The sequence below is a fragment of the Pteropus vampyrus genome, unplaced genomic scaffold, assembly GCF_000151845.1.
Source record: "Pteropus vampyrus isolate Shadow unplaced genomic scaffold, Pvam_2.0 Scaffold114, whole genome shotgun sequence".
Classification (NCBI taxonomy): Eukaryota; Metazoa; Chordata; class Mammalia; order Chiroptera; family Pteropodidae; genus Pteropus; species Pteropus vampyrus.
Genome location: NW_011888895.1, coordinates 3,182,442 through 3,201,455, shown reverse-complemented (window position 1 = coordinate 3,201,455; position 19,014 = coordinate 3,182,442). Strand labels below are relative to the sequence as shown.

The following is a 19,014-nucleotide window of genomic DNA, read 5'->3' as shown; positions in this document are numbered from 1 at the left end:
CTGTGTCCTCCGCCTGGAGTGCCCTCCCCTCAGAGCCCTAGCTGTCAGAACCCTCCTCCGGCTCCATTGCTCCTCCTCTGTGAAACTTTCTCTGCTGCCCTCAGGCAGAATTAATCCCGCTGTTCTCTCTGTTCCCACGGTGAATAGATGGGACCTCTTTTTAACATATTTAATTCTGCCAGGTGGTAGTCATAGTTTGTATCTTTTTCTTCCCTGTTAATCGTGAGTTCTTTGCTAATAATATCATACTGTCCGTTTTTATAGTGCTTTACGATTAATAAAGTGTTTAAACCTAAATTACTGGGGGGCAGCAGAGATGGCATTTTATTCCTCTTTGTAACCCCATAATGTCTCGCATATAGACGCCCAATAAACAGTGATGACAGTGAGTTTACGCTAACCAAACCTCTGTTCTAAAAACGGACTTAGACAAGCACAGTCCAATGCAGCGCACATTTCCATGTCCACCTAAACTAAAATATCACTTTATTACCCTTTCAGACGTCGTAAGATTTATGCTCCACTATTAATCTTGAACTCAACATCCACATCAGGTTGGAAATGGGGGGCGGGGGTGCCCTGGGCAACTTGAGAGTTAAATAGAACCAGAATATGAAAGGCCACAGCCAGGTGCAACAGAATAAATATGACCCCCTGGCTTGTTCAAATAGATAGTTCTAGAGGGTCAGACAATGGCTTTGTGAATAGGCTGGCAGGTTTTCACGTCCACTTTTGAAAATAAACAATTACCGAGAGACAAGGAAGCATCTATAGCCCGTGCTGCGCTGAGGCAGGGCCGCCTGTGCTGTGCGTGCTCTGTGTGCTTACTGGAGAGGGGGTGCCAGTGTTCCTGTTGCCCGAGTTGAAAACAAATCACCAAGTAATGAGAGATCCTTTATGTTATTCCCCACAAGGGTGAAAAGGTGGAGGGGCTACAGGCGCAGGCCCTGTACCCTTGGAGAGCCAAGAAAGACAACCATTTAAATTTTAACAAAAACGATGTCATCACCGTCCTGGAACAGCAAGACATGTGGTGGTTTGGAGAAGTTCAAGGTCAGAAGGGCTGGTTCCCCAAGTCCTACGTGAAACTCATTTCAGGGCCTGTAAGGAAATCTACAAGGTATTTTTGTGTTTTTCTGCTTCTGTTAGATGAAAACAATTTATGCGTTAAATTATTGTTTGCACCAGTTCAGATCTGGATAGGAGTTGGCAGGATTCTTTTGACTTCTGGATCTTTTGAACTGCAAAAGTTAGAGTGTGTGTCAACCAGAAAGGAGCCTCTTACAGATAAATGGTCATTGTTTCCCTTCCCTTGAGGAAGCCTGTATATCGTGTTTTTTATTAACTTCTGCAAAAGAGAATTCTACTCTGAGACCTGAAACATTCTTGTGGATGTGTTGGAGATGTGGTGCCTTCTCCATAAACTTAGTACCCAGTGCTGTGCCAGATATACACGAATACGCAGAGGCCCAACGTTGGGGAAGTAACTGGAAGGATGAATTATCTTTTTCATTAGGAACCTTGTGGCGTGGAACCTTAACAGGGTTGTCGTCTGATTATTCCGACCATATAGATGTTTAAAACAAATTATGCGCTTTAAGAAGATAAAAATAGCAGAAATATTGGCCGAGCATCTGTCAGTCATGCTTTGAGAGGGACCGACACGTTGGCTGTCTACCCAGCACCATGCCTCTGTATGACCTCATCATGTGTTTTAACTATGTGTGTCTGTTTCAGCTGTAGATTTTTCAAAGTTTTAAATGTGAAATAGTTTTTTTTTTTTTTTAATGTCACTTGTACTATTTTCTTTGAAGACAGAAACTAAAATACTGCTCCCCCACCCCCCTTTCAGCATGGATTCTGGCTCTTCAGAAAGTCCTGCTGCTAGTCTAAAGAGAGTGGCTTCCCCAGCAGCCAAGCCAGCCGTTTCGGGAGAAGGTGAGAAGTTGAGTTAAACTATGTCTTTAGATGGGTTGATGAAATTATGTAATGCAAACGGCAAATGTTTGAAACGAGATTGGATTTCATTTTAAAATAGACTGCATTAATTTATGTTCAGTACATTAAACTCTAAGGTAAAATGAAGTTTAGCTCTTTACAAAATCAAAATATTTTATGGAGACTTTCAAAAGACTATCAGATATATTGATTATAAAAACTGAATCTTCTGGTTATATTTGATTATGAGCCCTTTTACTTTCGAAAGAGGCCCATATAGTCACTGAGGATCAAGTTTCCTGAGCATCTCTATAGCTAAATTGTGGTCATTGCTATTTTTTGACTTATAGGTAAGTATTTTGTTTTAAACCCACAACTACACAGTTCGGTAAAGTCGTCACAGTGACATCAGTGCCATCTGTACCGCCCCAAATGAAACAGAAGTTCAGTTTCTATGTTCCACGTAAATAACCACACCAGATTATTTAGGCCTAAAAAAATTCATCTTGAGTGTTTTTTACACAAACAATTAATTGCTTTGTTTCCCGGTCTTTGTTTTGTGACATAATCCTAAGGATTGTATGTGCCAGCATAGTATGGGTTTAAAAATGAACAAAACCTACATGATTCAGGCTGTAATGGTAAAAAATCTCATGTTTTTTCTACATTCAATAGAGCCATTCTCATAGTACTGATCGAAGAGTGTACCTAATTTAGGCAGGCTTTGATATAGAAGTCTGAGCAGTATAGCTAACGGATGTCTACTCAATTATATAGTAACTTTTCATGGGTTCCTTGAATAAATTACATGAGCATAGAATGTTTTATTTAGTTTGCCATTATGAGATTGCTGCATTCCTTAGAAACCTCGCCTTGTGAAAAATAGAATTATTAAAACAATAGTTTATATGGCGAAAGCAAGGATTAAGGTTTAATGGTATTTCACACTCTACTTTTTCAAGAATTTGACAAGTAAAAAAGGGGTTTTTTTTAGTTTATAGGGATAGCTATAAAATCTCATCATCACTGCACAAGTCCAGCATTTCGTTGCATCCAGCTTTTGGTGTCACCATCAAACAATCATTAGCATAGTTCTCCTTATATATTCTTAGTGATTTTTTTTAATCTACTGTTAGAACAAGGCAAAAAGTTCTTTTACACACAGCACATGCAGTCAGTACCCCCACCCCCAAATTCAGCGTGTTGTATCTAATCAGGTATCACTGAGATAGGTCCCTCACCTGGTAACCTTATCATTTTGGTCATGCCTTAACTTCCTCATCTGTAAAGTGGGCATAATGACCACACTTTGAGTTAAGATATTATTACAAGGGATATGAGTTCATACGTGTCCAGTTTTTAGTGGGAAGATCAGTAAACGTCTGCTACTTTTACTTCCTCTTTGCTTCGTTTCGTGGGTTGTCCACAGAGCCACGTAAAGCAGGGAGCTTCTCATTTGCCAGCGGAGTTGTCGGTTTTGTTCTGAAACATAGACAGAGGCCTCGACACTTGAGGCCTCAATAAATATTGGTCATGGATGAACCACACGCATCTTAAAGTTGGGCAACAGAAGAGAATTAGATTCTAATCTTAGTCGACCTGTATTCCATCCATTTCGAAATGATTTAGATACTAGAAATAGTAGGAAATAGCTGGCATTCTAGAGGGTTGCGGGAAGCCATCGGCATCTGAAATTCTGAGAAAGATATTTACATATGTTAACGAGCCGCTTAATAATAAGGCCGGTGCCCTGTGTTAAATGTCTCATGAGGAGGGTCTGAGCAGTGAGGTGCCCCTGCGTATCCATCCTCATGTCTCCCAGTTTTCACTGAAACCCTAAGCAGCTCCACAGATTCCTGTGTGCAGGGCAGGACAAGTAAAGCTACAGTCTTCTCGGTCTCCTTGGTATCTTATACTGCAGTATTAAGTTCAGCCGGAGTTCATGCTTCTGAAATTTCTTAAGCGTTTTGAAAATTACTTCGAAATTTGGATCCATTTTTGAGAAAGTGACTTTTAAGTGCAATACTTTTAAGTGGGAAAAATATTGATTGCCAAGGAGCCTGTCTTAAGTGGCGGTCCATGAACTGAGGAGCAGGTAAAGGAGCAAAATGAAAGGGGAAGGGTCAGAATTGAGGAGTCAGGAAAAGGAATATGTTAACGGAGAAAGAATGTCCTTATTAAAGCGGCCAAACTTCGATTTCCTCGTGTGGGAAATCATTTTTTCCAGTTTTAACTGTGGAGGTGTGTGTTACCAGCACTGCAGGGCTGAAGACAGAGAGTCTTCTGTTCTCCCTGGCACATTAGGGTGACCTTGTGTCTGCCGTGGGTCCAGCACTCACCAGCAGTCGCTGCTGGCCCCCACCCACGGGTCAGCTCTGCTGAAGGCGAGGCAGCCTCTCTCCCGCATGGTAGAGCGCCCGCATTAGCACAAGCAATAGGGGGTTGTGTTTTTTTTGTGTTTGTTTTAGCTTTCATTAGGGCCTCCTGCAGAGGCTCTTACAATTAGCCAAAGGAGTCCTTCGGACTAAATTTCTGCCTATTAATTAACATTAGGCTCTACATTTAAGGACTGTCATCTGAAGTTTTAGTGGGAAGCTTACAGCATCCATCATAAAAATGAACTCTTCGCTTAATGGTGATTTTTTTAAATTGGTTTTTAAAAATAGGTACAAAGGCCTGGGATAAAATGGAGAAAAAGTAGAAAAAGAAACTTTTGTTCATTCTTCTGTAAACTTTTTCTCCTGTACCTAGTGTAGTGTCTAGGATTTTGTGTCTAGTCATCTTTCTGAGAGCGTGACTTGGTTTCTAAGCTTTAGTAAAATCAGCTGTTTATAATTAAAAAAGGAGAATTTCCTCTGGAATGCACACCCTTCACATTCAAGACAGTAAAGAACATTAGTTCTTATTCTTAAGACTAAATTACATGAATAATAAAATGGAAGAAACTATGGTTTATCTTTTCAACTTGTTCAGAAAGACTTGATTGTTTTCTGGGATTGGCTGTACACTGCTTTTATCATCAGCCCACTCTACCTGTTTATGCCCTCGAATCACAAGTAGATGCCCATTTTAAACTAAATAATGTATATTTTTTGTTTTAAGTTCTAACAGCTTCCTACCATCTGTGTATATGGCACACTAGGACATAAGTTTTCACTCAGGCACTTGAATAATGAAAAATACGTCTTAATTTACGTAAAGGGAAAACCGTATCTGAAAATTTTCTAGAATCGTGACTTGATACCCTCAGAACTGAAGTACAGATATTTGATGTGCGTGCCAGGAGCCTTCACGTCACTGTACCTAACCCAGTGCTCAGCACGACATGGGTACGTGGTAAATGTTAGTTAAAAGTAAACATAAAAACCATTTTCATTTGAAAAAGAAATGACGTTAAACTGTAGATCGCTCTTGGTACTCAGCGATGGTAGACATGCGGTTGGGTTTTCTCCCTGTGGCTGGGTCATCCTTCGTGGAGATTGTCTCCCTGTCTGCAGTTACTGGATTGTTACGTGCAGTTGGGGAATTTGGAGCCCAGGGTATTCCGCCACTCAGTGTTTATCTGTGACTAGCCTTTCTCTTGAATGGATCTTATTCTAACTTCCTTATTCATAAACTTGCTTTTTTACAAAGCTGCCTGGGATTTCTGTAAACGATCAAGCTCTCTCCGTATCTCACTATTTCTCCCCACCAGAATTTATTGCCATGTACACTTACGAGAGTTCTGAGCAAGGCGATTTAACCTTTCAGCAAGGGGATGTGATTTTGGTTACCAAGAAAGATGGTGACTGGTGGACAGGAACAGTGGGCGACAAGTCCGGAGTCTTCCCTTCTAACTATGTGAGGCTTAAAGATTCAGAGGTAAACCCCGCATTAACTGTTTCCTCTCCCTTTCTGTGCAGTGATTCTCTTCGCAGGGAGTCACCACGTTCGAAGGTGGAACACTTTGTTGGGTTTTGCTAAGTTCTGGAATGTGACAGCCAATACAGTGTGACCTGTAATTGTCTGAACTTGTCACTTGGTGCTGCAGGGTAAGCCTTGGCTTCCCACCAGCAGAAGAACTCCTGGGGCTAAGCGGAGGCAGCGCTGCGTCGTCGGCCGGGACAGCGTTCAGCGTTCGTCCCGATTCCTGCATGTAACTGACTTAGGGGTCGGAGTAAACGTTGATCAGGTCTTCGCGGTCACTCACTGAACTCGGGTGCCCCAAGGAAGATACACAGCGGGATTTTTGCCCACGTAAACAAGCGTTTGGGTGACACTGGCCCCAGAATATTGGGCAGTAGAGAGTTTTAAAAATTCATATTTTTCCCTACACAGTAGGAAGACACAAGATCTAAGAGATTGGTACACTTGTGGCTGGGCCTTAGAATCTCTGTAGATAAGGGTCTGGATTTATTTTAAATGCTGTTATCCTTATAAATGGGAATCGGCTCCCCTTGCTATTAAATAGGGCTCTAAAAATTCAGTTGTATAAAAGGTGGCCCTGAGATAGTGCAGGTTTAATGGACCGGTGGGGTGGGCCTGCTGAGTACGGGAGCCCATCTATTTGGTCGTGGCCAATTTCAAGTTCGTGGAGAATTTCAGGGTATAAATGTAGTCGTTGAACAGATCCACTGCGTATAAATAAACCAACAAGAATTAGCTTTTTTTATTTTTTAAGCACAGGCAGTCAGTTCTCAGTCACTTTTTCTTTCTCCTCATACCTCCTAGGCACAGAGGAGAGGAGAGCCCCTAGACCATCTCCTTAGCCATAGGTGAAGGGGCACACACAGCCTCTGTCTCACGTGAATGCCAGCAGGAGGGTGCACCTGGGGCTCCTCCACTGGCCCGTGGCTGCTTTGGGACCTGGTGACGTGCACATAGTGCTACCACCGGCCTCTCACCTTCCCTGCAGTTCCCAGGAATAGTTTCATTTTTCATGCGTTTGTTTTTTTTTTAGGGAGTGCTTTTATTGTTTTGTTTTGTTTCCTTTGCTATGGTCTTGAGAACAGTTCGCCGAAATTCCCTGGAGGGATTTGCAGAAGTTGCTCACCCTTGGAGAATCTGGCAGAAGCAGGAAAGAAAATACCTCTCCTTGTAAGACAGCTGGCGAACTGTCTGTCCTCTGCAGATCTGTGGAGAGGGAGTGAAACTCTTCTCCAGGCCAGCCAGTTGGAGCCAATAAGAATCATGCAGATGACATTTCAGGGGATGGGGAAACACGAAACACTAAGCTTGATTTCTCCTACCACACGTGAAACCTCTTAAAGTGACTTCACCTTTAGGATCAGTTCAAACACGAAAGCCATTACTTATATTTTAATAAATGATATGTAGTTTTCTGTTTTAAAAAAAATCTGGTCAATAAGTTTTAAAAAACACACTGACTTTTTTTTAAAAGTAAGATGCTTTCTCAACCACAGTCTTAAATTATTAGCCACAGAGGAAGAAGCAATGCTAAGGATTTGAGACATTTAGCTGCATTATTTCATAATAATGAAAAAAATCTTAAAAGTCAGCTCTTTCATCCTACTTAGACACAGAGTTCAGTGTAGAAGGGAAGTATCCTGACAAAGGTGAAAACCAGACCAGCCCCCCGCCCCCCCATGCCAGCACCGCCCCAGGCACAGGAGGGGTTGGGCTGGCCTGGCTTCCCATCTGTCTGAGAAAGGCGAGGGCTCCCCGGCCTGGGCAGCTTGTCCTCTGCATGCTCGAGGAGGGCCAGGACAGGACCTGGCCTTCTGGCCGTGTCTTCGCTGCTGTACTAGCTGTGATATTTAACAGAGAGACCGTTGAAGCTGCTTGACCTCCATCACTGGGGATTGCCAATCGCTTTGTTCTTTTTATGGAATATAGGGAGTATATTATAAGAATGTACTGGGAAAGTAACTGGTCATTTGGAATCTCGTGTCATCAATATTCCTTTATTTTGATGCACAGCCTATAAAAATAGCAAAGGAGATTAGTATTGTCTAACTTTGTTTATTAATACAGAAAGCATAATCAGAGTAAAAAATTTTTAACTCAAACCTACCCTAGTAAATAGTTATTAAATTTCAAGAATCAAAACAAAAGGACTATGATAAGTTGTGTGCCTGGTAGATGAATTACATATTTTTATTCTTACAGTAAGTCTCAGTTAGTTTTGTTATGATTGGAATACTTAATTTATGGCAAGATAGGGACTGAAGGATGAAATTAATTCAGAATAAAGCACTTCGTAATGACAGATTACAGCTGGCCTCTGTCCTAACTCGAGGTCTGTGTTGGCTTACTCAGCTGGTTTAAAATTCCATGAGTATCCATGAAGGAATTCGACCCAGAGCACTTTTGGAACACTTAAAAGTTGAAAAAAGTATGTTCTGCTTTTATGGATTGTGCATCCAGCATTGGTAGAAACATTCAGCGTTTAAACAGTGTAAGATTTGTGTGGAAAGGGTACCAGGAGGATGGCTGCCTCTTTGGATAAAGAAGCGAATGGACGAAGAGGGTGTTTGAATTGCCACTGTACTGTTTTTTTGTTTTTTGGTTTTTTGGTTTTTTTTGTTTTTTTTTTAAAGAAAGCTCTAAAGCAAATGTAGCAAATATTAATATTTTCTTGTATTAAATCGGGGTATTGGGCTCATGAATGTCTGTACTTTTTTTATGTGAAATATTTAATTAACCATTTGGACAGAAAGCAAGGGCTTAGTGTTTAGGACATAGGTTAATCATCTTCCTAGCATCGTGCCTCCTGTTTGATTTGACCCAGGGACAGCATGTGCCCGAGCTACACACAGTCAATGCCTGAGCCCTCTGGGATCCTGTAGTGCCACCTACGTTTGCTAATTTTTCTCTAGAGAAGAGAGTAAAAGCTGCATGTTTTAAAGTACTTATTTTGTCCCGTATTTCCCTGATACACATCCTTACACAGGAGCTACAGGGCTACTGTGTTTCCCCAGAATGAAGAGAGGGATTCAGGGGCTCTGGCGGGTGTGTGTCATCATTAATCGTTTTTTAAGTTGCATGACCAAAACTCTTCAGTATGCAAATGAGACCTTTTGCTCTGTTTTAAGGGCTCTGGAACTGCTGGGAAAACAGGGAGTTTAGGAAAAAAACCTGGTAAGTTACAAACCCTGATGCTTATTTTTCAATGTTTTGAATGTAATTGATAGTTGTTCCCAATATTTGTTTATTAGGGCCAGAAGCCTAAAAAAAAAAAAAAGAAAAAGAAAGACAAAAGAATCTTCCCTCAGAATGGATGAAGTAGATTCTTTCCCGAGAATCCATTAATGATGTGTACATGGTTATAAAATATGGCCGTTGCTTCACACGTGGGGACTGGGGATATTAACACACCGTTCTCTTGGGTCGTGAAGGAGTAATTCAGGCAAGATGGTGGGAAGTTGTAGTACGTGACGCTGTAAGATTTGGGGTCAGCTGCTGCTTTTTCATCCTCACGTTAGGTTCAGGAAGCCCTTTTTCCTTTCTCGAGGGCACGTTCAGTCCTCGGCCGTAAACAGTGGAGATCGGAGAAGCAACAAGCACTGTCAGAGTGTAGGTCCCATTCATTTAGAAGCTGTTGGGGCATCTTCCTCAGGTACCCATCGAAGGTACAAAATTATCATCATCTCCCTGAATTCAAAGCGTGTTCGATAATTTAAACAAAATCACATGTTCTATAAATAGAAGCATGAAAGAGAGAAGCAGCAGTTGTGAAATCGTATGGTTTGTATGGCACGTCTTCCTCATCTAGGTCATTTGAGCTTTTTTGCTATTATAGCCTGAGGAAATTATAGGTCGAAAGAGGCACTGCTATGCCAGGAGAGGGATCCGTGTATCTTTGTGTGGTGCTGAGCTCCAAATGGGCTTACCTGGCAAGGAAAAGTGAGTTTTCAGGTTGTCGTAGGGTTTTAGTCATGCTCAGATGCTGGATCACGTGGGTTCAATCTCTGTTTTAACTGTGAGAGATCTGCATTTCGAATTGTCATTCCATAGGGTCCAGATGGGCTTAATTTTACACCGAAACCAGAGAGCTGCTCAGGGACACAAAAGGCAGAGAAGAATGTTGGGGCCGATCGCTGGCTACTCGTGCCAGGTCCTTTGAGGAGCAGCAGTATCTGCGGCCAAATAGGTCACTGATCTGGACTCTCTACTGACCAAAAACCCTTGGAATCCAGAGCCAGGCCCTGGCGTGTTGGGGGAGAATTCTTGCCTTGGCACAGATTCCCCAGCTGGGGCGGTCAGCAGGGCCAAGGCATATGTGTCACTGGGCGCTTTCTGGCTTCCCCTGGGCTCTGTGAAGCACCTGGCAGGACCAGGCTGGCACTGTGACAGCCTGGTGCTCCCAGCAAGGTGGCCAGTGCTGACCGCAGACAGGGGAATGATACCGCTTATGGCCCTCTAGAGAGAAGCAGGAAATACCGTCAGCGGATGGGGCCTTTTTACCCCTTTTCTTTCTGTCTTTCGCGATTTCATTCCTCCTTTCTTCCATCCTTTCTTTCAAGAACAGTTATGATAGGAAGAGTGTAGAGGAATAGAACAGTTTGTTCTGTATTGCCTTTAGAAATTCAGAAAGCAGTTGCTGCAGACATGCCAGAATTTATCAGAGAAGGGTTTTGTCTTTTCAGACGCGACCTCCTGTGCCAGGAGAAATGTACTTTCCAGAGCCTGGTCCGTGGTACTGCTGGAATTTTTCTCATGAGATTTTTCACATTCAAGAAAAGTACAGGACTATTCACATTTTTTCCGTGCTAAATTGTTCTCGCATAAAATTCCCATCTTAACTCCAGGTTCCTCCTTTAACTCAAAGTAAAAAGAAGTAAACTTGACACGGTTCCTCCCCGATGTTTAGGGGTCACCTTCAGACTGTGAGCTGCAAAGAAACTGGTCTCACAGGTGGGAGCGGGAGTCTAAAGCCGCATATACATCCGCTAGTGCTGCGCTCCCAACCGTTTCTGAGAAGACAGAATTTCTCTTTCTCCTGTACTTGGCAGATGGAAAAGTCCATCTGCGTTTTTTTATTCACTTAACCATCCTTGAGTGTGCTGTGTGCTGAGCGCTGTGTGGGGGCAGAGGGCGGGTGGCGGGGAAGGAGGCCCAGGTGTTGGCATCAGGGTGCTCGTGGGAATTGTGGGAGGGGCTGGGCCAGAAGGTGCAGGAATTGGGGGAAGGAAGGAGAGTTCGTGGAGGGAAGTTGATGAGTCGATGAGAGCCGAGAAGGGGGTCCTAGAGCAGGCTGGGCAGAACCAGAAGATCGACCAAGACCTTGAACGCCGCATTTGCGATGGAGGTCGTGAAATTTTGAGGGCGGGGGGTTCCATTGAGTGGATCTTCTTCATTTAGTAGGAAACAAGCCCAGTAGGTTGGCTCTCCTGGTGTTAATCTGTGACCTGGGAGGTGGCTGTCTCTTCATAGAGTTTCCTTCTCCTGACTGTAACAGTGCACCCCGATGTTTGATTTTGTTTTTCAGAAATCGCCCAGGTTATTGCTTCCTACACTGCTACCGGTCCTGAGCAGCTCACCCTGGCCCCTGGTCAGCTGATCTTGATCCGAAAAAAGAACCCAGGTGGATGGTGGGAAGGAGAGCTGCAAGTTAGTGTCTTCTCTGTTTGTTTGAAATTCTCTGTCCAAATATGAATATGCAAAACCTCAAAGGGACGTTTCTTTATTGCAAAGTAATCCTGCATTTGGATAGCGAAAGGCAGACACCATATTGCCTGACTCTATTTGGTTGCTCAGCTTCGGACAGCCAGTAGCAGAATTGTGAGAGCTAAGGATTCTTTTGATGATTTATCCAAATCTGTTGGTTCCCGAGTCAGATAGAGAATGTTGAGATAGAGAGAGTCCATGACGAGGACACCTGCGCAGTCATCCTAAGTGTCCTGGCATTTTGGAGGCAGAGCTTTCCATCAGTGGTGTTATAAAGTCTGGTGTGGTAACAGTTTTCCGTGTGTTCAAAGCCACATGTGTACCGCTCAACATTTTCAGTTCCCGTGTGTGTGCGCACGCGCATGTGTGAGTGTCCGCAGTTCACCGCTTTATCATGCAAACCTTGGTCAAGGAGAGGAACAGCCCATATTGTGGCGAGCTGAAGAAATACAATACTTTTCTGTGCATATGGGGCAGCTAATTAAAAAATAACGTGCCAGAGAGTGAAGAGTGAGCCAGTGGGCTAAAGAATCGTGTCTGGGCCGAATGGAAGGCACAACCTGGAGTGAAGCCAGGGGTGAAACTCGCCCTGGGGGGGTCGCTGGTGGGTGGCCATGAAATCCCTCTCTGACCAGATGCAGCCTGTTGGCTCAGGGATCTGACCTTGGAATCCTGCGGTCCACTCCCCTTTTAAGATGTCTGCTCCCTTGCTGGGTAGGGAGAGGCCTTGCTCACACCTGCAGGTCACACTCCCTGCAGAGTCATGCTGTCATTATGTAATTGGCCTTCCCATCCATATGTCACTTTGCTGTTCTGAAGCCTTGAGTGACTCCCACGGCCCCTCCTCAACCTGCCGTGAGGCTTTCCACAGGTGCCTCCTTCCCTTGTCAGCCATGCATCTTGCCGGTCTTTTCACCTGTCAGCGACATCGCCCCTCCAGCCTCACTTGGTGATTTGCTCTCTTAAAAACAAGCAGCTCCCTCAGTCTCTCATGCCTCACTGCCTTTGCTCACGACGTTTCTCCCCAAGTGTTTCTCTCCCACCTCTCCCCCATTCCTCAAGAGCTGGCCAAGTCCCACTTCTAACGGGAGCTTTCTGTGACCACCCCACCGGAAATGACATCCTTCCCCTGAACCGTGGTGGCTCTGATGCCTGTACCACTCTGGGTATTTAATGCTGATGCTGATGTTATTACTTAGTGTTCCATGTGTGTTTGTTATTTCTGCATGTGGATTATCAGCTCCTCTTAGGCAGCAGCCACATTTTTGTCCTCACACTCCTAGTACCTTCTTCAAAGGAGAGTTTCGAAGGGGTGTTGGACTCCACAATAGGGTGGGTGAGTTGTCAGTGAGCTCCGAGTTTTGCCCTCGTGAGACTGCAGGGGTGGGCAGATGGTGGGTCGTGAGCCACGTGGCAGCGTACGAGTCTGGCACACATGTGGGAGCTTGTAAACGAGCGGCTTCCATCATCGGCGGAGTCACTGTGAAAATGGATGTTTTCGTCCCTGAGCCAAGGGCATGAAAGCTGTGAGACCGCAGGGCAAGTGAAATGTGATCCGCGTTCCGAAAGTGACCCAGAAGTGCCCTCGATGAAGTGGCAGGCGGGAGGGGGCGGGAGTCTCCTTCCCCTTGACTTCATTTTCTTACTTTTGACATAAGTAATATGTTCACCTGGTTTAAAATGCAAAAGTTACAGAAGGGGATTCAAACGTACGTCTCCCACCCGGGTCCCTAAAGGCAGCTGTTTTTTTTTTACTCAGAGCCTCGCTTCTGGAGATGGTGTGTGTCAGTTCCCCTGTGTCATACACTGTCCCTTTCCAACAACACCTGGCATGTAAACACTCAATAATGGATCACGTGTCGAATTAGATCAGAGTGAAGGAGAGAGGCATGGAAGTGGAAAATGTGGCCGTAGCGAGGCGTGGAGGCCTCACGGTCTTTGAAAACAATGTCAAGTTTAGACTCCTTGTGTCCTATGGGTATTGCATGGGTGCGTCTTGTACTACGGTTGTCTGTCATCCATAAGAAGAGCACAGACGCAAGTGTGAGTCTCGGCTTGCTACGAACGAGCTTGTGCCCTTGGGACTATCACTTAACTGTTCTGAGCCTCACTTTATGTGGGAAATGGCAGTAGTGATCATATTATCCTTTGGGAATTATGCGGCTAAATGCATTTAGGATGCTAAGCACAGGCCTGGCTCATAAAAAGCACCCAGCGAGTGCCGACTGCTATTATAATGATTCCTAAAATCCACATACAATGTTGACATAAGATGTAATCGTGCATTACCTAAAATTAACAGCTGAGAGCTGGCGTTACATGAGCAGTTTTCTATCCTTTATGCACTGATTTCTACTCTGAATTGTGATTCGTACCATCCAGCTCGTGCAGAAACATTTCAGGCTTTGCTGCCTGATGACTACCACAGTTTAAATTTTAGCCGTGGTGTTTTCATTTTGTAATATAGTAACCCGTAGATTCTATGGTGACTGCCGTTTGGTTTTGAGTTATATGTAAACCTTGTGTAAGTGCTCTGTTACAGAGAAAACGTGCATGAAAGAATATGAACCTTTTAACATTTTTAATAAAATTATTTTTTTTATTAGGCACGTGGGAAAAAGCGCCAGATAGGCTGGTTCCCTGCTAATTATGTAAAACTTTTAAGCCCCGGGACAAGCAAAATCACTCCAACAGAGCCACCGAAGCCCACGGCACTCCCAGCAGGTAAGCAGCTTTGCCGTCTCTCCTTGGAAAATGCTCTCGTGTCGTGTGTGTTCTTTCCACTGAGTTTTTCTCATGAAGTAGCTTAGGTTGTTTTTCACATCTGCTCGAAGGGCTTCTCGTACTTGCGGGGACTGACACCCAGCTAATGTGATATGGAATATGTTTTTCAAAAGGACCACATATCTAAGCAGCTTCGCTGTGCTGGGTACAACAGAGCCCTTGTTGGAGCTCTCCTTCGGGAGTTGTGAATGCTGTGGCATTAAAGCCAGCTTTTTCTCTTGATTTCCTTCCAGCTGTTTAAATTGGGATTTGGGCTAGAGGGTGAGGGGACAAAAAGGGGCTTCTAAAAATAAATGGCCGGGGTCTCAATAGGTCAGGAGATCGAGCTGGAGGCCACGGGGGTCTGTCGGTTGTGGCGCGCTGCTCACTGAACACTGAAATAGCTCCCCTGCGACACTTCCTGTGAGCAGAGGGGCTTCGCTTCGTGGGCGGGATGTCGCACACTCTTCTGAAGGACCAGCAGGGACAGAGGGCACTGCAGCTGAGCTGCTTGGCTGTTTTCTGATCGAAGAGACCACATTAGATGCTTCAGTAGTATTTGAGATGGGTGAGGTTAGGGGAGCAGAATTCTGCTTTACGTCTTTAAACCACCAATTCTTGGGTGGCATTTGTGGAAAATGCAGAATTTTCGTTCCAGTACCTGTGGTTAAATGTCTGTGCTGTGCATCCCCAGTGAAATCAGACTCAAACTTGGCAGCTTTGCAAGCAGTGAAAGGATTGGCAAACTTCGTGACTCATTCCCGACCCCAGCTGGGCCCCTTTGCTTGAGCTGTGGCTTCGTGTAGGCAGAGGGGTGTGGTGCCAGCTGGCTCTCCTCTCCCTTGGGGAGGCCTGGCGCTGTCCCCTTCATCACATTGGTTGAAACCCACAGAAATAATATGCTGACATGATTGAATTAGCTATAGAATTTGAAAAGCCTAAATCTATGTATAGATTGGTTAAGAAAGATTAATTGGGGACACAACCTAACTATACAGACGTACCCGAAGTGTAAAAATGCTGGGGGATGAAAACCATGAAATCTCCTTTAGCTTGGAGAGAAAATGAGAAAAGAAAACTTGTTCTGGGACGTGGACATTTCTTTCTTTGAGACAGAATTTTGGGATGCAAAGATACAGCAGAATAAAACACTTGGGTTTTACTCTTCACTAAGATTTGGAATTTGGGGAGGTCAAATGATAATTACCATCCACCTTAAAAAAAAAAAAAGAACGATAGTTAAGTCTCCATGATACACAGCTGTCCTGTGCAGTTGGGCCCACCTTTCAGAGTCAGCATTTGAAAGGAGTTCCACTGCACTCCAATAGAAACGAATCCATGGAAGCATTCACTTACCTGCTGACAAGTAAACAGGAAAAAGAGGAAGATGTTGTAAAACCTAAAGCCTTAGGCGCGATGTCTTGGTTTTCGCTCCTTCATCTCCCTCTGTCGCCCACACTATACAAAGTCCGTCAGAGCGCCTCCCTCTTCGGAAAGGACAGAAAGAACACATGAGAATACCTAATGACCCCCGCGTTGCCTGTGCCACGTGCTGTGCGCAGACGTGCAGCCGCTCACCCGGCCCTGTCTCCTGCAGTGTGCCAGGTGATCGGGATGTACGATTACACCGCCCAGAACGATGACGAACTGGCCTTCAGCAAGGGCCAGATCATCAACGTCCTCAACAAGGAGGACCCCGACTGGTGGAAAGGAGAAGTCAATGGACAAGTGGGGCTCTTCCCGTCCAATTATGTGAAGCTGACCACAGACATGGACCCAAGCCAGCAATGTAAGTGCCCGGGGCCCTGCCGCCTCTCCTCTCTGGTATCTTACGGTGAAACATGCAGCGTTGCTCTGATTCTGCCGAGCTGTTTGCAGAACTTAAAGCTACACCTGCTGCATTCGCACCCGTCTCTTTGAAGACCTTCTGTAATGCAAGACTTTATCTCGTGGGGTTGTTTTTTTTTTTTTTTTCATTCCTTCTGTAGCATGTCCCCTCCCTCCCCTCCCCCCTTTCCTTTTTTTTTTTTGTTTTGTTTTTGAATCATTTTGGCACCATGCTGTTTACATGCCCGACTCATTTTCCTAGCTTGAATTTTGCTCATGTTTTGTTTTGCTTATGTGTTGTTTTCCTCCTTTTTCTAGGAATCATATGTTGTCCATCCCCCCCTCAGGCTTGAAAGTCCTCAAAGAGACCCACTATCCCATATCACTGCCCAGAGGGATGATGGGAGATGCAGCCTTGATCATGTGACTTCCAGCATGATCACCTACTGCCTTCTGAGTAGAAGAACTCACTGCAGAGCAGTTTACCTCATTTTACCTTAGTCGCATGTGATGGCAATGTTGAGTTATTACTTGCAGAGACAGAAGCAAAAATTACAAAAATACACAGGGTAGTGGGTCCTTTTGTGGCTTTCCTAGTGACTCAAATTGACTTCCCCCCACCTTTGCACAGGTGCTTTCAATAGTTTTAAAAATTATTTTTAAATACATATTTTAGCCTTTTAATAAAACAAATAAATAAATTACTTCTTTGCTATTTTGGTTTTGCAAAAAGACCCACTATCAAGGAATGCTGCATGTGCTATTGAAATGTTCCAAATGTCCATAAATCTGAGACTTGATGTACTTTTTCATTTTATCCAGTATTACCAACTCAATTGTGTAGTTTGGATTTTCCCCCTACTGTGGAAGTACAGAGGAGTGCAGTTTATCTGTTTTAAAGACGTGTAGAACGAGCCCAATTAAACAGAAGGTGTTTTGTGCCTGTTTGTGTGTTTCAGATGTACCTTGTTGAGCATGTAACAATACATCCTGTACATAAGAAATTAGTTCCTTCCGTGGCAAACGCTGTTTACCTTGTACGATGCCCTAATCACGTCGCGTTAATTTTATTTTGCACAGTGACCTTGTAGCCACATGAGAAAGCACCTGTGTTTTTGTTCAGTCTCAGATTTATCTGGTTGAGTTGGTGTTTTCTGTTTTGGGTTTTTAATTTTGCGTGTTTTCATGCCATAAATCAGTAGACAACACCATCGAGGTTGTTATGATCAACAATATCTACGGTCTCTTTTTAGTCTCTGTTACATGAAGTTTTATTCCAGTTACTTTTCATGGAATGACACATTTTGAACAAGTAATTTTCTTGACAAGAAAGAATGTATAGAAGTCTCCCTGCAATTAATTTTCGATGTTTACATTTTTTAACTAGACTGTGGAATTTCTACAGATTAATATGAAATGGAGCTCACGGTCCGTTTATGTGTTAGACGTGTTGTAGCTGAAGCCATGTTTGTCTTTTAAACACTCGTCGGAAGCTCTCAATAAAAACGCCCGTCGCTGACAGCACAGGAAACGGGGTGGGGGAAGCCTCGCGCACAATCTGGCAGTTCTACTAATGAGTTTTTCACCTGTGGTGACCTTCTGTTTCCACGTCTCCGCCTTTGGAGACCCTGTGCTGGCAATTGTGTAGCGGTCCCCGCCACTCACGTGTGCCGGGAACGGGGACTGCTCGTCCTTGTTCGCGCGCGGCTTTGGTGTTTTCATGGATATGAATGTAAAATATATAAATATATAAACCTGCGGCTTTAACAACTGTAATACAACCTTCTGAATTAGTTACGTGTATAGATAATTAAATTCTTCATATAAAAGTTAGACGGAAATGTCTCTGTGTTCTTGATGTTGGAACCTGGCAGTGGCGATGGGGAACCACAGGTTAGATGTCGAGAGGTGGCCCGCTGCCCACGTGCTGATCACGACCTGTGCTCTGAAACGCAGACACCATGAGGTCCTCACTGAGTCTTCTTGGAACGGCCCTCCCCCTCACCTTGCTACCCACCCCTCCCTGATCAATACGTAAGCTATCGCCCCCTTAGGATACTGGATTTGAAGAACAGAACTGTCTCATTGGGCTTTTGGTTTATATTATTGATACACTGACAGGTATGTGATTTGACTCGGGGTACAAAACATTTGTCTAACAGGTGTATCATAATAAGGGTTTGTCGAACATCTAAAACATACGTGGGTGAAGATGGAAACCTTCACCCCTTCCGTCCTTGTCGCCACCTGTTCTGCCTCGCACACTCCAATCCTGTCGCCTTGGCAACGGTGATCCAGTGCACACATTGATGAAACTGTTTGATGCGGTGACCACGTGCTAGATTTCCACCCATGAACTTCGCCATTGGCCCTCCCCCTGCCATTCAGTGGAATACAGAAAATGTTTGTGGGGAGAGATCCGTAGCTGTGGCGACGGATCCGACACTTGGCGGGGTTCTGGGGTGAGCATGTGGCTCAGCCAGTAGGGACAGGGTCCCTGCCCTCATGGGGTTCGTGCGGAATGGGGGCAACCAGCAGAAAACCAGAGTTGCAGTATATACCAACGTGTGGTGCGTGTGAGTTAAGGTGGGAAGTTGTGTGCAGGGAGGGTGGTGTCAGGGAAAGACCAGAGCCCTTTTAGGAGAAAGTGATATTTCTGCTCAGACTTGAAGGATAACTAGGCTCCGGATGAAGCTGGGAAGAGAAGTGGCTATTCTAGGCAGAGGTGTCATGCAAAGGCCCAGAGGTGGGTAGAGAGATCTCTGTCACTGTTCCCCTAACCCTCTCCCTTGTGGAGCGATGACCGAGGCCAGAAGCCCATCTCTTGCCCGAGACCTCTTTACCTGGATAAACCAGTGTTTCTTCAACCTTGAGTTT

General features: G+C 44.5%; 1 protein-coding gene across 7 annotated transcripts in view; it reads left to right on the top strand.

Annotated features, from left to right (window-relative positions):
• LOC105295856 (intersectin-1) overlaps nucleotides 1-17,970 on the top strand; it is a 140,188-nt gene extending 122,218 nt beyond the window's left edge. For 4 of the 7 annotated variants that reach the window (XM_023533872.1, XM_023533876.1, XM_023533873.1 and 1 more), the window contains 8 exons: nucleotides 915-1,120; nucleotides 1,853-1,938; nucleotides 5,633-5,799; nucleotides 8,973-9,018; nucleotides 11,369-11,490; nucleotides 14,154-14,271; nucleotides 15,908-16,099; nucleotides 16,456-17,966. In XM_023533872.1, the coding sequence (XP_023389640.1) occupies nucleotides 915-1,120; nucleotides 1,853-1,938; nucleotides 5,633-5,799; nucleotides 8,973-9,018; nucleotides 11,369-11,490; nucleotides 14,154-14,271; nucleotides 15,908-16,099; nucleotides 16,456-16,457 (939 nt within the window). In that variant the 3' untranslated portion in view covers nucleotides 16,458-17,966. Of the gene's footprint in view, nucleotides 1-914; nucleotides 1,121-1,852; nucleotides 1,939-5,632; nucleotides 5,800-8,972; nucleotides 9,019-11,368; nucleotides 11,491-14,153; nucleotides 14,272-15,907; nucleotides 16,100-16,455 lie in introns of all 7 variants that reach the window. The other 3 variants (XM_023533874.1, XM_023533878.1, XM_023533877.1) reach the window with 3 other exon arrangements.
• The last annotated feature ends 1,044 nt before the right edge of the window (nucleotides 17,971-19,014 follow it).